Here is a 25958-nt window from a genome sequence, read left to right as displayed (position 1 = left end):
ACATCTAATTTGATACATCTAATATGAATATTATAAGAATACAACATCATAGATACAACTACACACTTTCACGTCAAAATAATTATTCTTAAAATTTTATATTACCAATACCACCAACTTAAAAAAATGAAATAGAAAACAATGTGATCCAACCCACAATAAATTAATTTAAGTTGTAACACATTTTGAACCCTTAAACAAGTTTCAAAAAGTTCAAACTCTTGCATATGAAAAAAACTGATTAAAATAATAATAATTATTAAAAACTCACATAAATAATTATCCAAATCAAAATTTAATTTCTTGATATTAATATTCAATCTAATAATATCGATTTTTTTATCGACTTAGATTTAATGATAAAATTAGCTATCTTTAAACAACAATAATTTTATATTAAACAATATTTATTTTTTTTATAAAGTAAAAATAAAAATGATATAAAGAAAAGGTGTGGAGCCATCACCCATATCAAATAGTAATTGAAATGTACCACGCGGAGAAACTGATGGGCCATGTTTTTAGTTATAGCGTCAAATTTGGCAATAGTTTATCCCCCGATTTCCTTTTACGTTTTCTTCCTTCTTTCCTCAAACAGTCCCAATTCACACACTAACCCCACTCCATCTCACGCTTTTTCCCATCTCACTCAATCACATATAAACCCCACAAACCCATAACAAGCAACACAAAAAAAATCAAAAAAATTTCAAAAATGTTAACTCTGAAAGGAGGAAGCAGGCCACCATGGGTAGGATTAGGAGCAGCAGTTTGGGTTCAAATAGCATCAGGAAACACTTTCACTTTTCCTCTATACTCACACTCTTTGAAATCTGTTTTGGGTTTTAATCAAAGACAAGTTACACTTCTTGGTGTTGCTAATGATATTGGAGAAAACGTTGGGTTGCTTCCCGGGATTGCTTGTAATAGGTTCCCGCCTTGGTTGATTCTTTCGGTTGGGGCCTTTGCTTCTTTTGTTGGGTATGGTGTTCTTTGGCTTGCTGTTACCCAAACAGTTACTAATCTTCCTTACTTACTGGTATGCATGTAACAACTCTTAGATCTAATTTCAATTTTTATGATTTTTTTTTTTATAAAAAAGTTTGGTAAAGTAAATCTAACTCAATACATTGATTATTTGATTGATTATTTAGAAACTGCATCTGTTTCTAAAAGTGCTAGAGGAGAAAACTTTTGATCTGACACAGAAAATTAAGAAGCGGAGAATTATAGCATTTTAAGTAATTCTATTAAATTTTTTTAGTTGTGATTCAATCATTTTCAGTTATTAAGTTGTTAATTGAGGAGAGTTTTTTTTTTACCCTTTTAACCTGTAACTTTGGAATTTAAGAAATCAAATTTTAGTGTCTCATGTGTTTGTTTTTCTTAAGGATCATGTTTTTGTTGTGTTTTCTTTTCACATTTAATTTAATTTTGATTTATGTTGATTCTCTGCATGAATGGGCTGAAAATAACCATGATAGTTAGCTCTTTAATAAGGAAGTAAAATTTTAGTTATACATTTATTTTATTTTATTTTTCCTGGATTTGGATTGTTTTATGTTAAAAAGAGCACGCATTCACGCAATCAATGATGCTGGGTACTTGGATTCGTCCATGTGGAAATATGGAAGAGATGATGTGGAATAGTGGGTGAATTTGAAGGTTCTGATTCATTCAGAGCGGGATTGCATTTTGTTATTGAGGGCGTAATTGCGTTTTGTTATTGAGAGTATGAATGTATTTTTTTTTTCCGAAAGTGTGAATGCGTGTTGAATTGACTACTGACAATCCAAATCTGTTCTTTTGGTGCAATGGTTATAAAGTGATTTCAATCTTAATTAGTTTCTTGGATTAATTAATATTTTTGGTAATGGAAGTACAGAGGTCAATGTTGCATTTGGTATTGGATATTGTTTGACTGAAAATGGCTAACTGTCATTTGCTTTCGTATCATGTTGCAGCTTTGGTGTGCCCTTGTTATTGCTTCCAATAGTAGTGCATGGTTAACCACCTCGGTTTTAGTAACCAACATGAGAAATTTCCCTGTTAGTCGAGGCAAAGTTGCGGGAATTCTGAAAGGTTATGGAGGGCTTAGTGCTGCAGTTTTCACTCAAATTTACAGCCTACTGCTTCATGACAATTCTTCTAAGTTTCTCATGTTGTTGACGATCGGTATTCCAGCCGTTTGTTTGAGTATGATGTTTCTTGTTAGGCCTTGTACACCAGCTTTGGATGAAGACTCAACATCTAGTTCTCATTTTATCTTTATTCAATTTGCTAGTGTCGTCTTGGGTGTATATCTTCTTTCAACCACAATATTTGGCAATCTTCTTACATTAAATGGTACAGTTTCGTATATTTTGGTGGCTGTGATGGTTCTTCTTCTCATGGCTCCAATTGCTGTCCCTGTAAAGATGACATTGTATCCTAAAAGAGTCTCAAATTCCGAGCAACCACTTGGATCTTCAGACTCTCTCGGTCAAGGAAAAGATGACAAAATGGAGCCGTTGCTAGGATCTTCGTCAACAGGAGCCCTTGGAAGCTCGAACGATGATGATTCATCTGAGGTAGCTATGCTTCTTGCATTAGGTGAGGGAGCAATAAAGCAAAAGAAGAGAAAGCCTAAACGCGGGGAAGATTTTAAGTTTACCGAGGCTATAGTAAAGGCTGATTTCTGGCTGCTGTTTTTTGTTTATTTTGTCGGTGTTGGCACCGGAGTTACTGTGCTCAATAATCTAGCACAAATAGGTATTGCACAAGGTGAGGAAGATACTACAACTTTACTGTCGATTTTCAGTTTTTGCAATTTCGTTGGTCGGCTTGGTGGAGGAGTTGTTTCAGAGCATTTTGTCCGGTTAGTGAATCTTATTTATGACAGTGAATTGAAAAATCTATTTATTTTTATAGACAAACATTAGTGTTAAAAATGGCAAAGAACTGTCAGTTTTCTGTGTTCAATTGATATAATCGATTTCTCCGTTTTAACAATTTTCAGGACCAAATTGCTTCCAAGGACATTCTGGTTGACATGCACCCAGACCATCATGATATTGGTATATCTTCTATTTGCCTTTGCTGTAAACGGAAGTCTCTATCCTGCAGTTGCATTTCTTGGTGTCTGCTACGGCGTACAGGTTTCTATAATGATCCCTACCGTTTCCGAGCTTTTCGGTTTGAAGAACTTTGGCGTATTGAGCAACGTCATGTCGTTGGGTAATCCACTTGGGGCAGCCATTTTCTCAGCCCTGCTAGCAGGTTACATATATGACAAAGAGGCAGCAAAGCAGCACGGTCTCAGTCTGCACGGCCTTAACCTTCTTGCTTCTGAAGTTTCTTGCATCGGCGCAGATTGCTTTAAGCTGACATTTTTCATTCTCTCTAGTGTTTGCGCTGCCGGCATCATCTTGAGCATTATTCTAACTCTGAGAATTAGACCTGTTTACCAAATGCTTTATGCTGGAGGATCTTTCAGAATTCCTCAAACATCTTCTAGTACCTAAGAAGAAGTTAGCATAGTTGAACAATGAATAAAAGCAGAACAATATTTAAGTCAGTTATGTAACATAGTTGAGCAACAATGGGACCACATGTTTAGTCTTGTGAAGTTTTGCAAGTTTATGTTTTCTACTTTATTTGCTTTTGGGATTGCTTATGCATTTGATTTGGTTTTATGCTCCAACACCTTTAGACATGAAAAGATGAGCTAATGTTATTTCTTGTATTTTTCGGTTACTGCTGATAATTATACAATTTTTTTTCTCCTCGTTGATGTCAACCGGCAAGTTGCTTCCTATGACAAAAAAACAAAAAATAACTATTGCACAACATGAAATATAATATGGAGGACAAAAAAGTACAAAGAAATCATAATTTAAAGATTAACTATACAAATATTGTGTAAAATAAGTAATCATTTAAAAAAAGCTATCAATCTGAAGTACAAGTTAAATTTGAAGGACTAAAGGTGCAATTTTATCTTTTCATTTTATTGTAGTTTAAAAGACCAGATGTAATTTTATCTTTTCATTTTATTGTAGCCAACATACCCTTTAATCATTGACAGGAGATACGTGATATCGAACTAGATAAAGATAGAATTCGCATTATTGACTTTTTAAAGTGATGGATATTTTTTTTAAGGGGTTGTTCTTTTTATGCATCTTTTTCACATAAATTTAGCATTACATATCATTACAAACGGATGGTTCAGGACGTTGCAACATTTTTATAATATCTTTGGTTGATTGTGCAATCGCCGCATCCACTTTAATTAGACACTTTGTTGAGTAACAGTAAAAAGTACTCCACATAAACTTTAAATTATCATTCGTCTTCAGTTCAAGCATGGTGAACTATATCTTTCCTTTGCTGTCAATCAAGGGCGAACGATACTCGAGTTTGACAATTCTTTGTTTTTCTAGATAATGTAAGAGAGTATTCAGTTTGAATTTCAGATAGACGAGAAACACGTCATCGGAAATGGAACGAGAGACCATATTTATAGAATATTTAGATCAATAAGAACTTTACAAACCCTATCATATGCATCAGGACATAATTTGGAGATGCATCTCTGGATCTGTCCCTTTTTAAAAAAATAAAGGCCTTTACAGAGATGCACATCTGTATAGTCCCCTCTTTTGTTTTTTTAATACTTAAAAGGTATGTTCGGAGATGCATCTCCAGATCCACCAAAAACACTATTTATGCAGAACTAGAGTATTATGTAGTGTAAAATTTAGAAACCCAAAAATTGTCCAAAATTACCATCCAATTTTATAAAATCATGCAGTTCGTTACATAGAAAAAATGAGCTACATTGTTAGATTACAACTAAATGTATCAAAACACATGTCACTACCTAAATCTATTGGTGCTTCATTTTGGGACCTTTTCTTATTTGCTTCTCTTTCAGTGTCGCTCAATTTGATGCACTCTTTCATCCTTTCTATAAAGTGATCCAGCCAAGTTTCAACATCTTGTGTAAAATATGTCGTCCACTCCAGTGATGTCTTTGGTATATGACATCCCAGTTTTAAATAAGTTTGAACAAAATATTTTTTTTTATAGCCAACAAATACACATGATTCGTTTAGATGAATTTTAAGGTGACTTACTCCGAAGTGGGTAGAATGTTTTCGAGAATGATATCTTATTAAATCAATACAAATCCTATCATAAGAACTTGCTATAAGGTATCCCATTTTTTAGAAGCGCATCCATTTGTCCAACGGAGCCGAACAACTAAAACAAGGAAATATAGCATTGGAAATTGCATCGCAATTTTCTTTGTTCCCGTATAGCTTTATGTATGATTCCACATGCGTCGTTATCTCTTGTATAAGATGATGAAAAACAAATTTCTAGTTGTCCTTTCTTTTATCGAGCAAATCCGAAAATCACAGTTGTTGTCACCTTCAACATTTACAATCTAGTTAATGTATTTGTGCATAAAAAGCAGCATCTCTTCAATATATTTGATTTTTTATAACAAAGCTGAAGGAGGTCGTTTGCTAATGCGAGCACCCTTGAAAACACTTTTTGGAACCTTGTAGTCGGATAATACAGAAAATGCGAGTCAACGTGTTAAAAGTATAAAGGAGAATGTCTCGTGGAGTTGTCACATTATGTCACTTTGACCTTTTCAGGGGCACCTTTTGTTTTAACCGGTTCCAATGGTGGTTTCAAATCCGTTGTTTCTAGATAGGCAATCTTCCTCAGTTTCAAATCACAAGTTTCATAAATGAATTTAGGTTTAATTGCAACTTTAGTCCCTCTATTGTGTCTTTTTCTTAATTTTGATCCCTCTATTTTAAAAACCACTATTTTAGTCCTCTTTTTAAGTTTTCTGTGCAATTTTCGCCCCACTATTTTTCTTTTTTAGGAAAAATTAGTCTCTATTTTTATCTTTTTTTCAACAGAAAATTCAACTGGGGGACCAAAATCGGAAAAAAGACAAAATAGAGGGATCAAAGTTACAATTAAGCCATAAATTTATTAAAGTATGAAAAAAAATAGAATTCTTACTTGATTAGCTATTAGAGTTTAGTCTAACCCATCATTATAAAAACGGCTTGTAAAGTGAGACGTGTAACTTTATATAAACTCTTTTAGGAATTTATCTAGTTTGACCTAACTCAACCTTACAAAACTGACTTGTAAGGTGGGGGATCTCACTCTATATATACTATTTTCAAGCCCTATGTCTAACTAATATGGGACTTGGGATCTTCCCAATACACTCCTCACGTTCAACATTCTTTTGCGCTTCGGTGCATGGATATAAACGGTGGACATCACATAGTCCAATCGATAGACTCTGATATGATATTTTAGTTTGACGTAACTCATCCTTAAAAAATAGAATTGTAAAGTGAGAGGTAACACTCTATATAAACTCTTTTAAGGTTCTATCTCTAACCAATGTTAGAAATTATGATTTTTTTCAATATTTGTCATCCTAAATCATCTTAATTTTGTCTCATTAAACCAACCAAATTGATAACTATGGACATCACAGTTCCTTCGAATATGCAACATCACACCTATTTATCTTTAAAAGATAAAATTTCAGCCATTAAATTACTTTAAAAAAATCATCACCAATTCTTTTTTCTTTGTTTTTCTAAAGTTTCCACGTCTTTGTCTAAAATTATGATTTTTAAATTTTTTTTTTCCTTTTATTTATAATGGAAGGTGATGATTTAAATGATCATGAATGAAATCCATTTCACATGTTAGCACCATGAAGGTAGTTTCTCTAAACAAATGCACCAATGTAATTAGCATAGAACTGAATAGAAAATGCATCCTTAATTAGTGGCTAATTCATACCGTTAGAGAACATCTAGACTTATCAATCCTATTTAATAAGCTTCCTTATGTATGGTTCATAATTTAGATGAAACGTTCCACATAGGAAATATTTTTGTGCAACTAAGACTATGGTTAAGTAAGAGTAGGAAATAGAACTTCTCGGTCCCATTCCTTCTAGCTGCCCGTTCTGCGCTGGTTAGAGCCGTTCATCCGTATTTTTTCACTCTTTTTAAAACCGTTTCTTTATTTATTTATCAGTTTTTTTATGAACTCTCAACCATTGAATGAAGCACAGGAAAGACTGAAAATAACACAAGATGATCTATTTTCATAAGGGTAGAGGTGGTAAAACAGATCCGATCCATCGAACATATCTGTTTCGCCTATAATTTTTTACAAAAAGTGTTAAGATTTTAAATATACATCTGCACCCTTTAACATGTATATTCTGTCCTCCCGGGATGAATTAAATTTTTCAACTATCCCCATTCCTTTCTCAACTATCCGGTTCCGCTCTGTCTCTATTTTCTAAAATTTAAAATTTAGGCTTAAAAATAGCAATGCTTACCGGCCGTCCCATCTTGCCCCAATTTTTTGACAGGATAAACTAAATTTTTAGGTTCGCATCCTCAATTATACCGGTCCCGCTCCGTCTCATTTTTTTCCCAAAACTTATGTAGAATGAACTTAAACGGAACAGACATGCTGGATTGTCATCATAAATAAAACAAAGCCATTTTTAGAGCATGCAAGACAGATTACCGCACATGACCTCACAATTATTAAGATTAAATTATAGTTAAATAGGGCTCATAAGATATTTGTTAAGTTAAATCGTAATCATATAAGCTCTGTATTCGTATTTATTTTGTCATAGTTAACTAAAATCTTTATATTAACTATTGCTATATATTAGGATAGTCTCATATTGGAATCATACAACTTGCTTTTATGTAATCTTTTGAATTCGTGCCAAAACGTCATGCGAAAGCACACTGAAACGTAATGAAACATTCTAGTTGACAGAAGAACAGAAAGAAACACCAAAAAGAAAATACCACAAAATTCAAGAACCATCATACTTGATAAAGAAAACACTAATTTCACACCAAGAAAAACCCAAAAAAAAAAAAAAATCAAGTTGGTTTAAGATCTTCAAACAATGCACGCCACATTTCAGCATCCTCAAAATCACAATCATCTCCTGTCTTGTTGTAGAGACAATGAAAATCATTTGGACTTATTGGTCCAGAAAATCTTGGACTCCTTGTTGTAGCGCCCACAAACCTTCCTTCAATAGGCCTATTTCTCACAGGACTTCTATTTGTGTAAACCATTTTTGCATTCACTTTTCCATCAAGAGGACCAGAAAATTTCAACATATTTTTATTGGTAATCACCATTTTCTCATCATACATTCTTCCATCTAAAGGCCCTGAAAATGCTATTCTCCTATTTCTAAGCATACCCTTATCTCCTTTGAGTTCCTCACTTACCAATGCTCTTCTCCATTTCCCTTGGTTCCAACTCTGCTCTTGTTGCAATGAAATCATGTTCTTGTTTCTTTCTTCTTCATGGAAAATGAGTTTGCTTAGACATTTCTTTATACACTTAACCAAAGAAAACTTCTTGGTGTTTTTAGGCACTTTGTTGTTTTGGTTGTTGACAAGCTTGAGAATTTCTAGTCTGTGTTTGGCAACTGAAATTCCCATGCTTTGAAGAAACTCATGGGTGAAGTGGTTTGAGTCTTGTAGTTGAAGCTCGTTGCGGGTGAAAGTGAGGCTATACTCGTAGAGTAGAAAAGGGTCTAGATTGGTCTTGGATAACCAAGAGAACCAGTCCATAACTTATGGAAATAGGTTTGAGATGTAGTGAATATCTAGCTATTAGGTAGTACTTGTATAGTTGTAGTTTACTTCATGTTTTGAATAGTTGGTAGTTGAAGAGGTGAGAGACTATAGTAGTTGATAGTTGAGTCTATATATAGTCTCATATTTATTGCTTATATATTTTACTTTATGTTTTTTCCGTAGAAATCATGTATCGCAACTGTATAGATTAATCTTTTGAGTCGGAGAAGATTACAGTGATCGGTAAAATTCTCTCTTAAAAGAAAATTTATCGCTGCTATGTGTTCAAGACTACATTTGAATCAAGTTAATTTTAAAAAAACTTTTTCACTGCCACGTGTTCAAGACTACATTTGAATCAAGTTAATTTTGAACAATATCAATTTTCTTGACTATAATAATACAACTATTATTTCCTTTATCTGAAATTTAGGATGGTAGTATAGAATGAGGGTGACAAAATCCTAGAATATGTGTGGAAGGGATATATAGCCCACGGGTGGTCAGCGTGGATATAGGATATGAACATACTAAAAAAAATATTGAAAACTTTACGGAAAGGTTGTGAAATAAATAAACTTTATTGTGTTCCTACAAATAACAAAGGATTATTAAAGAAAAAAACAAAACATATAATCAAAATATGCGGCTGTTTTTATGGATGTTTTTATGGAGCTTATTATCATGATGATATTGTTAGATTACGACAGCAGCCGGTTTAAGTGGAAATGAAACGGCTTAGTGCCATCATGGCCCAAAAAAAAAAAAAATTGCTCAGCAGCTACTAATACATCCATGATATGTGCACCATCGAAACCATAGTAAGTTTTTGAAAATTCTCTATAATTTAGCCACATATTAATTTTAGAAAAATAAATAAATAAAATTTATGTTACTTTGATTTAAGTGTGATGTATTTTATGAGTTCTATTTAATTATAATTTAACTATATTAAATTTACGATTAAAGATGAGCAGGGCCGTCTCAATTTTTTCGGAGACCCTGTGTAGATTAGTCTTAGTTTAATCATAAAAAAATAAATATAAGCCCTATCTAACCATAGTTTAACCATTATAAATATTTTATGAGACCCTATTTAGCCACATGTTAAGTGTGAAATTTTTGAAGCTCCGTACGGTAACGCGTCTTGCACGCCCTCAAAGACGGTCTTGAAGATGAGACCAACACTATTTGTTGAAATATGAGAGAGATATTTGAATAAAATTAAGTGTTTGAATAACACTAGACATATTGTATTATATAGTAAGATTTACTTCTTATTGTATCAATTACATAAGGAATATGATACGGTATATTTTATTCTATTCTAGGATAGGGAATATTTTATGGAATATTCTCTATACTAATATTAACATACTTGATTATTAACACCCCCTCAAGTTGGATCATATATATCATGTAAGTCAAACTTGTCACAAATTAATTCACTCGAGAATTTCTAAGAGACTTAGTGAACTTATCAGCCAATTGGTTTGCATATTTGACGAAATCTATGGTGATTTCTCCTAAAAGTACATTGTCCCGTACATAATGACAGTCTATTTCTATGTGTTTGGTTCGTTCATGGAAAATTTGAATTAGAATCAATATGGAGTGTCACATATGAGTTTTATGGTCTGGAGATCTCCTAGTATAAACTCTGAGAATATATTTTTAAGCCATGCAAGCTCCTTTGAGGCTGCTGCCATAACACGATATTCAGTTTCAGCACTAGATTGTGCAACTATATTTTGTTTCTTGCTTCTTCATGAGATCATATTACCTCCAATAAGAACCCAATATTTAGAGGTGAATCTCCTATTCAACGGTGATCCATGCTAGTCTGCATCTAAATAACAAATGATTTTAGCATCACCCTTATCCTCATATAATAATCCTTTTCCTAGTGCACTCTTCTATTATAATATATAAAAAGTAAAGTACCTGATAATTACACTTTAAGCCCTCTAATTAAATAACTAAAACCGTTCAAATTCCATGGGTAAATTTGTCCTTCTGAAAAATAAAGCCACCATATTCATTTGACATTAAATGCTATCTATTGTGTCACAGTTTGATTGGTTGGTTTCATTTTTATTTATTTGGTTTTTCCTTTTTTTTATCTATTTTATATTATATTATTTTATAATATAGGTGAAATAATGTCAAAAGTTGCATTGATAATATAAGCAAACCCATAATTACTCCCCTACACAATAAATCCCTGGCCACGTGAATCAAAGAAAAAAAACCATAATATCTGGCTTGGAAAACACAGAACTCCATTTCTTCATTAATTGCAACCTTTCATTGTTCAATAAACCTTTTGTGTTTCATAGGCTGCATAAAACATGACCAAATGCATAACCATGTCTAATCTGCTGCATCTTAGTACCCTGCGATTTTCGCTCCTCTTCCATCTCAAGACAAATCCTTCGTCTCCATCACCTCCGCCGCGTTTTTCACTCCTCCTTCATCTCAAGACAATACCTTCGTCTCCATCACCTCCGTCTCTAACTTCTGTTAAACACTGTTTATATTCATCTCCATTTGATTAATCTTTGATGATTAACTGATATCTCTAATTTTCTTGCAGTGTTTGTATGTGAATCATGTCTCGCCCAATTGAGCCATTGAAAGAGATCAATGATTCAAAAGATTTGTGGAAGATCGTTGTTAGGTGCAAACATCTGTGGACTGTCACAAGTTCTTCAAACAAAGAACACATGGAGATGGTTTTGGTTGATTCTAAGGTACTGTAGCAAGATATGGTTCCCCAATGATTACTTATAATATGTTTTGTGTGATTAACCACTGATGATGAAATGTTTATTTCCTGCAGCTTGATATGATTCAGGCTATTGTCCCTGCTTATTTGCTTTCGAAATTCAAATCTGAAATTGAAACAGGAAACTCTTATATCATGCAAAATTTTAAAGTTGGGAAGAATGATTTTGCTTTTAAGTCGACAAGTCATACATACAAATTGGTTTTTTGTGGGTCAACTTCTGTTAAGAAAGCAGAATTTCCTGATATCTCTCATAACTACCTTAACATTATTGGTTTGAATTCCATAGTTGAAGGAAGGTTTCAATCAAATTTGTTGGTTGGTAAGTTCCCTACACCCTAATTTCAGGAATTATAATTTATTTTTGTTGAGAAACTTTAACCAATCCATTGTTTTTTTTCTTAGATTTGATTGGAGGAATCACTGATATTACTCAAACCCAAGTTAACGGTGACAACAGCAAGAACAGAATAGTTTTTTCAATTGTAGATGCCAGCAAAACAGTTGTATAATGTACTCTTTGGGGGCAACTTGCAGTTCAGCTATATGAGTATTATAAGAATAATAAGCAAGCCTCTGATATTGTCATTGTGCTAATCAATGCAAGGGTTAAAGAGGCTCAAGGTAATCATGCATGATACAATAGTTTAGATGTAACTGGCTATTTTCTTTTATATCCAACAGTTGTAACTGTTTCTTCAATTTCTTGTGATTCAGGAGGATTTCCATTTAGTGTTTCCAACACATGGAATGGAACGAAACTGTTGATTAATGACCCTACTATTGAGGAAGTCAAGAGTCTAAAAGAAAGGTACTAAAGCATGTGTTTGTTTCTTTATTATATCGTTTGGAATTCTTATTGATCTTCTTCTTAACTGTCTTGCATAATCATTTATTTAATTTGATGTTGATTTTAATAGATTAAATATTGTGTTTACATTTTTCAGACTTGGTGTTGATTTGCCTTTGTTATCATCTTCAAGTGTACAAGTTGAGGCAACGCAAAACTCATTTTATTCTGACTATGACAAGTTTGTTTGGAAGGCTGAAATAATGAGTCTCTCTGAAATAACAAATCTGCAACATGTAAGAAAGATTGACTGTTTCCTTATACTGTTATTGTTCTTAAAGCCTCATATAACTGTAATTTATATTGGCCAACTTTGTAGGAAACAACCTGTGTTACCGTTGCTACCCTCGATAAGTTTGATGTTTGGCAGATGGGATGGTACTATGATGGATGTGTGGAATGCACAAGGAGTGTGACTGCCAAGGATGGAAAGCTGAAGTGTTTTAAAAAGCATATTAGCCCAGAACCTGTGCCACGGTATACTTTATATTCATCTTCCATTTCCAACTGGTAATGTTTATATTTTCTTACAAACAGTGAAGATTGATGTGTTCTCCTATGTGCCATGAATCATTTAGGTATAAGCTTGATATAACGGCTGTTGACGGCAGTTCGAAGGCAAAGTTCTTCTTTTGGGACACAGACTGCGTGAAGTTGATTGGGAAGTCTGCTCTTCAAATGAAGATGGATTTAACTCAGGTATGTAAATGTTGCATACAACAGTATTTGAATCAAGTTATTTTTAAGGTCTCTAATACTTTTTATTCTCATAGTCTGGTGATTACGATCCACTTGAATTCCCTTACGAACTTGATGAAGGATAGAAAAACACTTAGAAAGGGGGGTTTGAATAAGTGTAGCTTTAAAACTTGTAAGATAAAAACAATTTGCACAATGATTTTTATCCTGGTTCGTTGTTAACTAAACTACTCCAGTCCACCCCCTTGGAGTGATTTACCTCACCTGAGGATTTAATCCACTAATCACACGAGATTACAATGGTTTTCCACTTAGACAACTGCTAAGTCTTCTAGAGTATACTGATTACAACCTGATCACTCTAGGAACAATCTGCTTAGATACCCTCTAAGACTTTCTAGAGTATACTTATCAACAACCTGATCACTCTAGTTCTTACAACTTAATGTAAACAAATTCTAAGAGTTACAATGCTTCTTATAAAGCTATTATCACAACTGTGATTTTCTCTTAAGTTTAAGCTTAATCTCACTAAGATATTACAACAGCAATGTAGTGAGGTTGATGAAGTTTGAGAGCTTTTGATTTGAACAGCGTTTCAGCGTTTTTGCATAAGAGTCTTGTATTCAGAATTCGTAACTTAGCTTCTCATCAGAACTTCATATTTATAGGCGTTTGAGAAGATGACCGTTGGGAGCATTTAATGCTTTGCGTATTCCGTACAGCATTGCATTTAATGTTTCACTCTTTTGTCAACTACCTCGAGCCTTTCTTTCGCTGTGTCTACTGACGTTGCCTTTCATAGCTTTCAACGTTCCTTTTGTCAGTCAGCGTAGCCTGCCAGCTAGTACTTGCTTCTGATCTGATGTTTGTGTGAACAACGTTTGAATATCATCATAGTCAAACAGCTTGGTGCAGAGCATCTTCTTGTCTTCTGACCTTGAAGTGCTTCTGAGCGTGATACCATGAGAACTTCAGTGCTTCTACTTCTGATCTCAAGTCCTTCTGATGCTTCCATAGACCCATGTTCTGATTTTGCTTGACCATCTTCTGATGTCTTGCCAGACCATGTTCTAATGTTGCATGCTGAACCTTCTGAGTCAGTGCTTCTTGCGCTGATTTTGTGCATACTCTTTATATATTTCCTGAAATGGAAATTGCATAGTATTAGAGTACCACACTATCTCATACAAAATTCATATACATTGTTATCATCAAAACTAAGAACATTGATCAGAACAAATCTTGTTCTAACAATCTCCCCCTTTTTGATGATGACAAAAACATATATAAATGATATGAATTTGCGATTAGAATATCAGACGGCTAAAGACAATTACACAGCTATATCATAAGCATATAAACATAGTGTGTGAATATGTCTCCCCCTAAGATTAACAATCTCCCCCTGAGATAAATAATCTCCCCCTGAAATAAATACTGGAAGAATTTTATAAATTAAGGAATTCCCTGAGTATTTTCCATTTCAGTTGAGACGATCACATATGCTTAGATCTTCAGAACATTCATAGCTTCTGATTCTTGCTTCCATAAGACAGCTTCAGAGCTTGAATTTCTTCTTGAATCATTGCATGCTAGATTGTATCAGAACATTGTTGAATGTACCAGAGCATCATCAGAGCATCTCTACATCCTGAAATGTTACAGAACAAACTAAACGACAAAAGTCAAAGCATGAATGAGTCAGAACATAAAATATGTATCAGAACATATAATTATGTATCAGAGCAAACAATAATGTTTCAGAGCATATTTTAGAACTAAAAACATGCATCAGAACATATAAGGAATAAGAATGTGTTAGAGCATATTCTATCATCAGAATATCAGAACATTCTTCCTTCTTGCTTCTGATCTTGAAGCTTTACAGCACTCAGCTTGCTTCAATTTCCATGAGCTTGATTCCATACAGAATTGCTTTTCCACATGTCTTTGCTTCTCATGTTGAGCTTTTTAAGAAGATCTTCACTTCCTGCAAAACACTCAAAGACATAGAACTTGCAAGTTCTGTTAGAAATGTGGAGACTTTCTCCCAGCAACTGATAATATAAATCAGATCATTTATCACATTTTTCTCCCCCTTTTTGTCATAACATCAAAAAACATAAAAGATTCAGATGAAAGAGCAAACAATATGAGAGAAGAAAAGATAATATTCATTGATTAGCAAAAGGAGAATTGTCAGAAGCACAAGGAGAATGCATAGAAAGCAGATGCAAGAAACAAAGAAAAACAACTAAGACTTAAGGACTAAGATGACCCTAGCTTAGACATAATCTTGGCCAACATGTCATGAATCCCAGCATTGCTCTCAGTCTGCCTCTCCATGAAGGTGCGGAACTCAGCATTGACCGTGCCTTGCTCGTCCATGCGAGAAGATAGCTCAGCCTGATTCTTCTGAATAACCTCAAGAGTCTTCGCCAGAAGAGAGGGTTCATCAGAAGAAGCTTCACAACTTATGTTCAGAGGGACAACATTCTGAACCGCAGCTTCCATAGTCAGATCATCACCTTGATTTTCCTCAACAGGAATAGATCCAGCAGGATGATCTTCAGCATCAGCTTCTTCCATAGAAGCATCTCCTTCATATTCTACAGTAGGCAGATCAGAATCTCCATTCTCAAGAGCCTGAAGAATGGCAGCAAGATTCCTTGGGGCAGAAGGACCTTCAACTTCTGGAATGAACAAGCTTGGGTCTTCCTCAGAAGGATTTTCCCTCAGAAAGTCAAACAATGACTCGAAGTCTCCAGTCAGAACTGAATACTGAGGTCTCCATACCACAATCTCCCTGCAAGGATTGTCGTTCAGCTCATCAGAAACTTGTGCTTCTACAAATTCATCAATGAATTCCTTCTCTTCAAAAATATATCTCCCTCCAAGACGACTGAACCAGAAGTCTTCATAGGGTCTCAGAATTCCACAAGGGCGTGGAGCAAGTTCTACACAAATTTCCTGAAGTTCTTCAAAATAAGCATTTGCTTTTCTTCGAAAGATTCTCTAGAATTTTCGCATAGCAACATCATTCAAGCCAGCTTGTTCAACTATTCTGAGAGTATCAAAAACTCTTCTGAGATTCCTCTTTACCATTTCATAAATTACACCAATAGGGTATGCTCGTCGGGATTTTATTTTGATTATGGGGGAATCTGGGTTTGGGACAGAATAGGGTTGAGGCTCTCTATCCAACCGAAAAGATGATTCTGCTTCATTCTCAGAATCTAACACTACCATTTCAGCTTCAGGATGAGGCTTGGGAGTGTAATTACAGTCACGGAACAATTGCTCGTGTGATGCAGAATCTGGAAGATCAGAAACAGAGGGGTTGTTTTGAGAGGTGGAAGGAATGGGTTCATAGTTTGCATGAGGTGGGGGTTGAGAAGTGGATATATTTGTGTGAGGTGGAAAGAGAGTTTGTAGGGGTGGTATATCAAGGACAGGATTTTCAAGGGCCTGGTCAGAAGCAAGGTTGGTTGTGGGTGGATAAGAAGGAATGGGATCATTTGTGATGGGTGAGTGAGGAGGAGTAAGGGTTTTGGTTACAGGGGAAGAAGGAGGTGTGAGAACATGAATGTTTATGGGTGATTCTGATGGGGCTTTTTCTGGTTGAAATACTGGTTCAGGGGTTTGAGCAACAGCTATTGGTGCAACTTCTGAATGTAAAGCATGAACAGAATCAAGTTCAGAGAGATGAATACCTTTGGACACCTTCTGAACTGCTTCAATCACAGCCTCAAGCTTCTTCTGCTTCTTACTCTTCTGCTCTTCCACAATCTTAGCCTTCCAAGAGAAATTTCTCTTCTTCTGGCAGATTCCAGTTTCTCCTTCTCAAATTCAGCAGCCTTCTGACCTTCAACTTCTTGAGTAGTTGGTCCTTGAATGATTTCTTCTTGCTGATTCACAGCTTCTGCTTGCTGATTCACAGCTTCTTGAACTTCCTCATCTTCATCTGAGGTATTAATGATCAATTTTCTTTTTCTTGCTTTCTTCTTCTCAACAGCCTTTTCAGTAACAATATTTTTATTCATCTTTCTCTTCTTCTCATTTTTCTCAACAGTCTCCTTCTTACTCTTCTCATTTGCAACTGAAGTAACCTGAACTCCTTCAGCAACAACTTCTTCTTGAGCAGCTTTCTCAACAATAGTAGCAGCAGCTACACTCTGGACTACCTTCTCCTGGTTATCAGAAGGATGATCAAGTTTTCTTTTAGTCCTTCTTTCCTTCTTCACAGCTGCTTCAGGAGCAGCTTCTGAAACATCTTCTGATGCAGCAGGCTTGGAGGTGGAAGCTTTCTTGCGACCTCCTTTAGCAGGAGCACCTTTTCCTTTTTCTTTTTCTTCTTTTTCTTCCTTGAGAGAATTCAGATACCTGGTTCTGACTTCTGGCATCTCACTTCTAAAGAAGGGTTCAAAGTCAGCAAGAATAGGATCTCTTCTGCTTCTTGCTCCAGGAAGGGGTTGAGGGGTTTTGATGATAGCATCAATAACATTCATCTTTCTCAAGGTGAGAGCATTCAAGCAACTTCCAGTATGAACAGCCAGATCTTTGATGGTACCTTCAGCTTCCAAGTTCTCAACAATCTTGGAATGAACCAGAAGGTTTGTAATGATTCTTCCAAAAGGAATAATAGTACACTTCTTTATTCTGAAGGCATTTCTGGAATCCCTCACAGCATTCCACATGTGGTTGAAGATTATGTAGATAACATCAACCTTCTTCTTGGTGGCAATGCAATACAGAATGTATTTCTGCTCATTGTTGACAAAATCTGCAGCATGTGTTCCTTTCCTGTGATAGAAACAACCCAGAAGAATCTTGGTCCAGACTTTGTAGAGATCCCTCATGTCCTTGACACAACTTGTTTTGTTTACATCTGTATAGACAGTAGATAAAACCTCTTCCCAATTAGCCCTTTGATCAATTTCATTAGCACCCTCAGGGTTTCTTAGATCAAACATCATTCTCAGAATGTTTTCAGTAACCACCACAAACTTCCCATGGACAAAGGACATAATAGATTTGGGGGCAACAACAGCATGCACCCAAAATTCCTTTACTAGATCTGGGTAAACCGGTCCACAGAATTCAGCAAATAAGGAGGTCCATCCTTGAAAGATGATATCTTCTTTAAGATGATACCCATGTTCTTCAAGACTGTCAAAGTCTACCATAAGTTCACAGATAACTTCTAACTCCTTTTTGGGAATGGAGCAGGAGATAACTGGAACAAGTTCTTGATTTTCTTCTTGAAGATGGAGAGGAACAGATGAACCAGCGTTGAGAGATGATGAAGCAGCCATTGAAACAATACTGAGATTGCAAGAACAATTTCTGGGTTTGCGCTTAGGGTTTGAGAAAAGACCAAAAAGGTTGCAAAAATGCATGCAAGAAGAGAGAGAGAATGGGAGCGAAAAGGATAAACGTTATGATTTGAAATGTATTTATAGAGACGAATTTGAAAATGAATGCAATTAAATTATGAGAATGAATAGTTACAGAATCAAATGAAATCAATTGCATTAAATGGTGAGTGACGTTAGGTGAGAGATCGTGGTAAATGAAATGATTTAACACAGTTACCTAGGGCGGCGTCCCATCAGGTTCTTTCACGCTTTTACTAACCGTACAGACACGTGTTCACCATCAGAAAATACTTGATGACAGTTGTGTTGTTCTGAATAGAACTTTTCATCTTCTGATTCTGATCACTGCTTCTGATTGTTATTCTTTAGAAATGATCTAGTTCTGATAGGATCATCTTTCTTTCCAAGGATCACATCTTCTGAGTGAGCAGAGGTGAGTCTAGAAGATCTTCTGACTGTTGGCTCTTCAGAAATTCTGAGATTCTCTAAAGATGCAACAACTTTCTGATACTTTGCTTATGAGATTTTCAGCTTCTGAAACTTTGCTTCTTGGTTCTACAGCTTCTGATATGTCAATATCTATATCTGCAAAATTCTCGAACTGCTTTGGCTTTTCAAGACCAAGCTTATCATCAAATCTGATATTGATTGATTCTTCTACAACCAATGTTTCAGTATTGTATACTCTGTAGCCTTTAGAGCGTTCAGAATATCCAAGAAGGAAACATTTTTGTGCCTTAGAATCAAACTTACCAAGATGATCTTTAGTATTCAGAATAAAACAAACACATCCAAAAGGATGAAAATATGAAATGTTGGGCTTTCTGTTCTTCCATAATTCATAAGGAGTCTTATTTAGAATATGTCTTATAGATATTCTATTTTGAATATAACATGCAGTGTTTATTGCTTCTGCCCAGAAGTGCTTAGCCATATTGGTCTCATTGATCATGGTTCTGGCCATTTCTTGCAGAGTCCTATTCTTTCGCTCTACAACTCCATTTTGCTGTGGAGTTCTAGGGCAAGAGAAATCATGGGCAATACCATTTTCTTTGAAGAACTCCTCAAAGAATCTGTTCTCAAATTCACCACCATGATCACTTTTGACTTTTATGATTTTGCACTCCTTCTCAGATTGAATCTGAGTGCAGAATTCAAAGAACACTGAATGAGACTCATCCTTGTGTTTTAAGAACTTTACCCATGTCCAGCGGCTATAATCATCTATGATGACTAATCCATATTTCTTCCCTCTGACAGATGCTGTTTTGACTGGTCCAAACAGATCAATGTGCAGAAGTTCTAATGGCCTTGAGGAAGAGACAACATTCTTATATTTGAATGCAGGTCTGGAGAACTTGCCCTTCTGACATGCTTCACAAAGAGCATCTGATTTGTATTTCAGATTTGGGAGTCCTCTGACCAGATTTAGTTTGTTAATCTGAGAAATCTTTCTCAAACTAGCATGTCCTAATCTTCTGTGCCAGACCCATTGCTCTTCAGAAACAGACATAAGACAAGTCACCTTCGGCTTCTCAAGATCAGAAAGATCAATCTTATAAATGTTGTTCTTTCTCTTGCCTGTAAATAGGATTGAGCCATCCTTCTGACTTACAGCCTTACAAGACTTTTGATTGAAGATTATGTCATAACCATTGTCACTTAATTGACTTATGGACAATAAGTTATGCGCTAATCCTTCTACAAGAAGTACATTATTTATGGAAGGAGAGTTACCAATACTTAAGGTTCCAGAGCCAATAATTTTGCCCTTCTGATCTCCTCCAAACTTGACTTCTCCACCAGACTTAAGCACCAGGTCTTGGAACATAGACCTTCTTCCCGTCATGTTCGCGAGCACCCAGAGTCCAGGTACCATGACATTTTGTGCTTTGTCTTCTTTGCTGCTAAGGATATCTGCAACAGAAATTATCTTCTCCTTGGGTACCCACAATTTCTTGGGTCCTTTCTTGTTAGTTTTCCTCAAGTTCTGATTGAACTTGGGTTTAGCATTATAAGTAACAGGAGGAACATCATGATATTCTTTAGGTTTGGCAGCATGATATCTTTTAGGTTGTGTCACATGCTTCTTGGTGTGTGTAGTGTGAAAACTCTGTGCATGTGAGGTAAGCTTGATATCATGAGAGTGACCATATTTGAACTGATCATACAATGGTTTGTATGTGATTTTCAAATCGTCAACAGGTTCAAATTTGTGTGAGGTATCACCCTCATAGCCAAAACCAAACCTTTTGTTTCCAGAAACACCATATATCATAGAACCAAGATGACTTCCGCCAATACTTCTAGATAGGAACTTCCTGAAGCTCGAGTTATATTCTTTCAGAATATGATTGAGACTGGGAATGGATTTTTCTGATTCAGAAGGAGATCCAATATCTTTGGATAATTTTAAAACTTTTTCCTTCAGTTAAGAATTTTCCACTTCCAGCTTCTTAGTTTTAAATTCAAATTGCTTTTTCAGCTTTTTGTATTTGATACTAAGATGAGCCTTGAGTTCCAGAAGTTCAGTTAAACTGGAAACTAACTCTTCTCTAGATAGTTCAGAAAATACCTCTTCAGAATCTGATTCTGATGTAGATTCTGATCCATCATCCACTGTGGCCATCAGTGCAAGGTTTGCTTGCTCTCCTTCAGAGTCTGATTCTGATTCCGATTCAGAATCATCCCATGTTGCCATAAGACCTTTCTTCTTATGAAACTTCTTCTTGGGATTCTCCTTCTGAAGTTTTGGACCTTATTTCCTGAAGTGTCCAGGCTCGTTGCACTCATAGCAGATGACCTTCTTCTTGTCAGATCTTCGGCCTCCAGAAGATTCTCATCTTTCAGGCTTCTTTGAACTTCTGAAACTCTTGAACTTCCTTTGTTTGCTCTTATAGAGATGGTTCACCCTTCTGGAGATCATGGACAGTTCATCATCTTCTTCTGATTCTGATTCTTCAGAATCTACTTCTTCAGCCTGAAAAGCGTTAGTGCATTTTTTTAAATTAGATTTTAATGCAATAGACTTACCTTTCTTCTGAGGCTCATTTGCATCCAGCTTTATCTCATGGCTTCTTAAGGCACTGATTAGCTCTTCCAAAGAGACTTCATTCAGATTCTTTGCTATCTTGAATGCAGTTACCATTAGACCCCATCTTCTGGGCAAGCTTCTGATGATCTTCTTTACATGATCAGCCTTGGTGTAGCCTTTGTTCGGAGCTCTTAATCCAGCAGTTAGCGTTTGAAATCTTGAAAACATCTTCTCAATATTTTCATCGTCCTCCATCTTGAAGGCTTCATATTTCTGGATTAGAGCAAGAGCTTTGGTCTCCTTGACTTGATCATTTCCTTCATGGGTCATTTTCAATGACTCATATATATCATAGGCAGTTTCCCTGTTAGATATCTTCTCATACTCAGCATGAGAGATAGCATTCAGCAAAACAGTCCTACATTTATGATGATTTTTGAAAAGCTTCTTTTGATCATCATTCATTTCTTGTCTTGTGAGCCTTACGCCAGTAGCTTTCACTGGATGTTTGTAACCATCCATCAGAAGATCCCATAAGTCACCATCTAGACCAAGGAAGTAACTTTCAAATTTATCTTTCCAGTATTCAAAGTTTTCACCATCAAATACTGATGGTCTAGTATAACCATTGTTACCATTTCCATTGTATTGCTCAGCAGTACCAGATGTAGATGTAGTTGATGGATCTTCACCAGCCATCTTTTACTAAAGCGTTTTTCTCTTCCTGAATCTTTTCTAAACACGGTTAAGTGTTTACACCTTAGAACCGGCGCTCTGATGCCAATTGAAGGATAGAAAAACACTTAGAAAGGGGGGTTTGAATAAGTGTAGCTTTAAAACTTGTAAGATAAAAACAATTTGCACAATGATTTTTATCCTGGTTCGTTGTTAACTAAACTACTCCAGTCCACCCCCTTGGAGTGGTTTACCTCACCTGAGGACTTAATCCACTAATCACACGAGATTACAATGGTTTTCTACTTAGACAACTGCTAAGTCTTCTAGAGTATACTGATCACAACCTGATCACTCTAGGAACAATCTGCTTAGATACCCTCTAAGACTTTCTAGAGTATACTGATCAACAACCTGATCACTCTAGTTCTTACAACTTAATGTAAACAAATTCTCAGAGTTACAATGCTTCTTATAAAGCTATTATCACAACAGTGATTTTCTCTTAAGTTTAAGCTTAATCTCACTAAGATATTACAATAGTAATGTAGTGAGGTTGATGAAGTTTGAAAGCTTTTGATTTGAACAGCGTTTCAGCGTTTTTGCATAAGAGTCTTGTATTCAGAATTCGTAACTTAGCTTCTCATCAGAACTTCATATTTATATGCGTTTGAGAAGATGACCGTTGGGAGCATTTTGTGCATACTCTTTATATATTTCCTGAAATGGAAATTGCATAGTATTAGAGTACCACATTATCTCATACAAAATTCATATACATTGTTATCATCAAAACTAAGAACATTGATCAGAACAAATCTTGTTCTAACACTTGACTCAATACTAAAAAATGAATTGGCAATTAGAGCTGTTTATCAGCCCAAAAATGGTCGACTTTCAGTGATTGGCTTCAAAACTGATGAAGATGTTCGTAATAAAATTAAGGACAGTTTCAAATTTGAAGAGGTAACCTTTGTAATCTTCGTTTGATGCGTGCTTAGTTTTCTTAGGTTGTACACTAACTGTTTATTATGGGTTGCCAGACCTCAAAACTTCGAGCACTAGAACCTCTGTCCCAGGATGATATGAATAGCATTTCTGTATGTATTTTTTACATGTGATATTCTTTTTTTGCTGAGTAACATAACAACTGTGACATAATTATAAATCTTATGGTTGCCTTTTTTAATTCATTATAGGAACCTGTATCTGCATCTGCAGAAAATAACCTGACCATTGAAAATTCAGGACTCACTCCATGTAAGAGACTTATAAATGATGCAATAGAAGATAATGATAGTGTTCAACAATCATCAACCAAGATGGCCAGAGATATTAAAAAGGAGAAATAGTTGGCTTCAAATTTGCTAAGTTTTAAATTTACATTCCCGTTTGATAAAGACAATTACTTTATTTAAGTTGTTGAATGTTGTTTTGTTTTGTTGTTATGAAACTGAGTTTATATCTATTGCTGGAATTGACGTTTTATAAAGATAGAGTTATTCGCAATTTGAATTTCTCCATTTAGTTATGATATAGACAGGGGTTTCCTGGATTTGAGTTTATCATGATGTGCATTGTTTCAAATATACTCCTGTTTGAAATGTTACTAATGAATTTAAAATTGAGTTGCTTAAATGATATACCCTTGCTGTCATATATTAATTAAGATTTCAATTGAACGAATTCTGAAAAAAGTTAGAAAGTTTTATCTTTACCACTGTCATGTTGTATTGGTATGCTTTTGTATATGTTTTTCAACTGATAGTTGATTGCATGGTTTATATTCCAAGTAAAAAACAAACACTCTAATTAAAAAAACAAACTATCTAAACAAGCCTAACTATCCCCATATTAAAAAAACATAAACTTTGTCATTTAGAAATCCTGACATTGTTAAATTGAAAATGCCCATATGATGTGTAACAATGTAAATTAATGTTATTAACATATATGTGAATAACAGTTATGAAAAACTCTATAGAGTTTTAGGTGAAACCTTACAACAAGATTGTAACAGTTTTTGGAAAACTATAAGTGTCATCGTTAAATATATGTTGGCTGACCCTTGGGATTGTGTGTTACAGATTAGGTTTCTAAGTCAAAAATTGTGAGTTCATTATTGACAACCCAGTGTAACTTAAACCATTTTGCATTATACACTTTGAACGAATGATTTTCGTGCATTATCCTTTATCTTATTAACCGCTTATAGAAAATATAATTCTAAATTGCATTACACATTATTGATGCAGTTTTAAAGGTGATTTTTCAAAGTTGTCAAATTCAAGTGTGCAAGTTACTGCATCCAAAAAGTCATACTACTCAGACTTTGATAAATTTGTATGGATAGCTGATATATCAATTCTTGCATAAATAGGGATTTTGTAACAGGCAAGAGATCACATCCTTTAATCGTATACTATTAATATTGTACTGCTTACAGTAAATCTATATTGGTTTTATTTGTTAGGAAACTACATGTGTAACTGTTGCGACTCTGTGTAAATTTCATGTTGGCAAAGCTGGATGGTATTACGATGTATTTGTTGAATGCACAAAAAGTGTGACTCCGGGGGATGGAAAGCTTGAGTGCTATGCAAAACACATAAGTCCACGTCCCGTGCCCAGGTATTGTTAAAGATTTTGCTGTAGTTGTTATTTTTTTTTTGTATATTTTATTATGGCTTATGAGATTATAACTGTTGTCGGTTTAAACTCGAAATATTCGCAGTTGACGGTAAATGCAAGGCAAAGTTTAATTTTTGGGACGTCCATTGTGTTTAATTGGTTGGCAAATCCGCTGCTGAGATCATAAATGGTCTAAAAAAGGTACATTAGAGCAGAAGAGGTAAATGTCGTTTTTTGTATTTTATATCTGGACATTTAATTAAAGTGTTAAATACTAAATCAGTGTTAATTCTCATGCAGCCTACATCTAGGCTTCGCATAATGGAACCTTCATCGCCGGACGATTTCCCAAGTGTTTCGGTAAGTTTTGCATAATGCACACTCTGATTATAGCTAATTGTTATCGTCCGTAAAAGTTGATCTTGATTTGAATGTTTCTTCCATGCGCATAACTTCAGGAACCTCTGTCTGTCTCAGCCGATTATGATCCTTCTATCTCAAATACTAAACTGAAACCTGCTAAGGGAATTTTAAGTGATGCTGTTGAGGAAATCGAAGGTGTCCAGCTTTCTTCGACAAAGTTAATCAAAGATATCAAGAAGGAGTGATAGCTGAAGGCTTATTTTTTAAATTGTGTTGTACCCAACTTTGTAGGATATTTTCTTTTGGTTGAAGATTTTATTTTGCTTTATTTTCTGTGATTCTTATATTATGGGACAAATTAAGTGTTTAATTTTAACCTATTGTATTTCTTTCTGATTTCGGCGCGAACTAAGTTTATGTGGTATTTTCTTTATAAAATACTATTTTTTGAGCTGTTTGAAAATTATTGTCTATTTATAGATTGGTTTAATGTTGGCATATTTTATATATATATATATATATATATATATATATATATATATATATATATATGTATATATATATATATATATGTATATATATATATATATATATATATATATATATATATATATATTAGTTTCATCATGCTTAATGTGTGAAGACTCATTATATAATAAACTTTTCAAGATGGATAAAAAAAGATAGAAGTATTTTTTCTTTGTAGCACATGAACTAATTTCTTAAATATACCATAACTTCAATGCTTTATTTTGCTGTATTATTTATTTCTTTTTTCCCATGCAATGTGTTTGTGCAGGCCCCCAAGCATGGTATCACTGCATACACAGGCTTTCAATATCATGCTATTTATCCAGAAATTTGGTAA

The 25958-nt window shown here is 34.8% G+C and overlaps 3 protein-coding genes across 3 annotated transcripts; 2 read left to right on the top strand and 1 right to left on the bottom strand.

The window, feature by feature from the left end:
* Positions 1-564: 564 nt before the first annotated feature.
* On the top strand, positions 565-3764 carry LOC131626623 (protein NUCLEAR FUSION DEFECTIVE 4-like). Its single transcript, XM_058897457.1, has 3 exons — positions 565-1039; positions 1965-2857; positions 2999-3764. The coding sequence occupies exons 1-3, from the start codon at positions 716-718 to the stop codon at positions 3501-3503; spliced, it is 1722 nt and encodes a 573-aa protein (XP_058753440.1). The 5' UTR covers positions 565-715; the 3' UTR covers positions 3504-3764.
* A 4014-nt stretch (positions 3765-7778) lies between these two features.
* On the bottom strand, positions 7779-8751 carry LOC131626617 (uncharacterized). Its single transcript, XM_058897453.1, has one exon. The coding sequence runs from the start codon at positions 8661-8663 to the stop codon at positions 7956-7958; it is 708 nt and encodes a 235-aa protein (XP_058753436.1). The 5' UTR covers positions 8664-8751; the 3' UTR covers positions 7779-7955.
* Positions 8752-11281: 2530 nt separating this feature from the next.
* LOC131626615 (uncharacterized) lies at positions 11282-25335 on the top strand. The gene is made up of 15 exons (XM_058897452.1): positions 11282-11422; positions 11512-11779; positions 11863-11907; positions 11995-12081; positions 12175-12268; positions 12405-12543; positions 12627-12784; positions 12886-13006; positions 23140-23196; positions 23296-23447; positions 24063-24206; positions 24352-24439; positions 24570-24638; positions 25028-25087; positions 25186-25335. The coding sequence occupies exons 1-15, from the start codon at positions 11282-11284 to the stop codon at positions 25333-25335; spliced, it is 1773 nt and encodes a 590-aa protein (XP_058753435.1).
* The last annotated feature ends 623 nt before the right edge of the window (positions 25336-25958 follow it).

Source organism: Vicia villosa, unplaced genomic scaffold (genome assembly GCF_029867415.1).
Source record: "Vicia villosa cultivar HV-30 ecotype Madison, WI unplaced genomic scaffold, Vvil1.0 ctg.000314F_1_1, whole genome shotgun sequence".
In the NCBI taxonomy this organism is placed as follows: domain Eukaryota; kingdom Viridiplantae; phylum Streptophyta; class Magnoliopsida; order Fabales; family Fabaceae; genus Vicia; species Vicia villosa.
The sequence above is the reverse complement of the archived record's forward strand: the minus strand, read 5'-3'. Positions and strand labels throughout refer to the sequence as shown.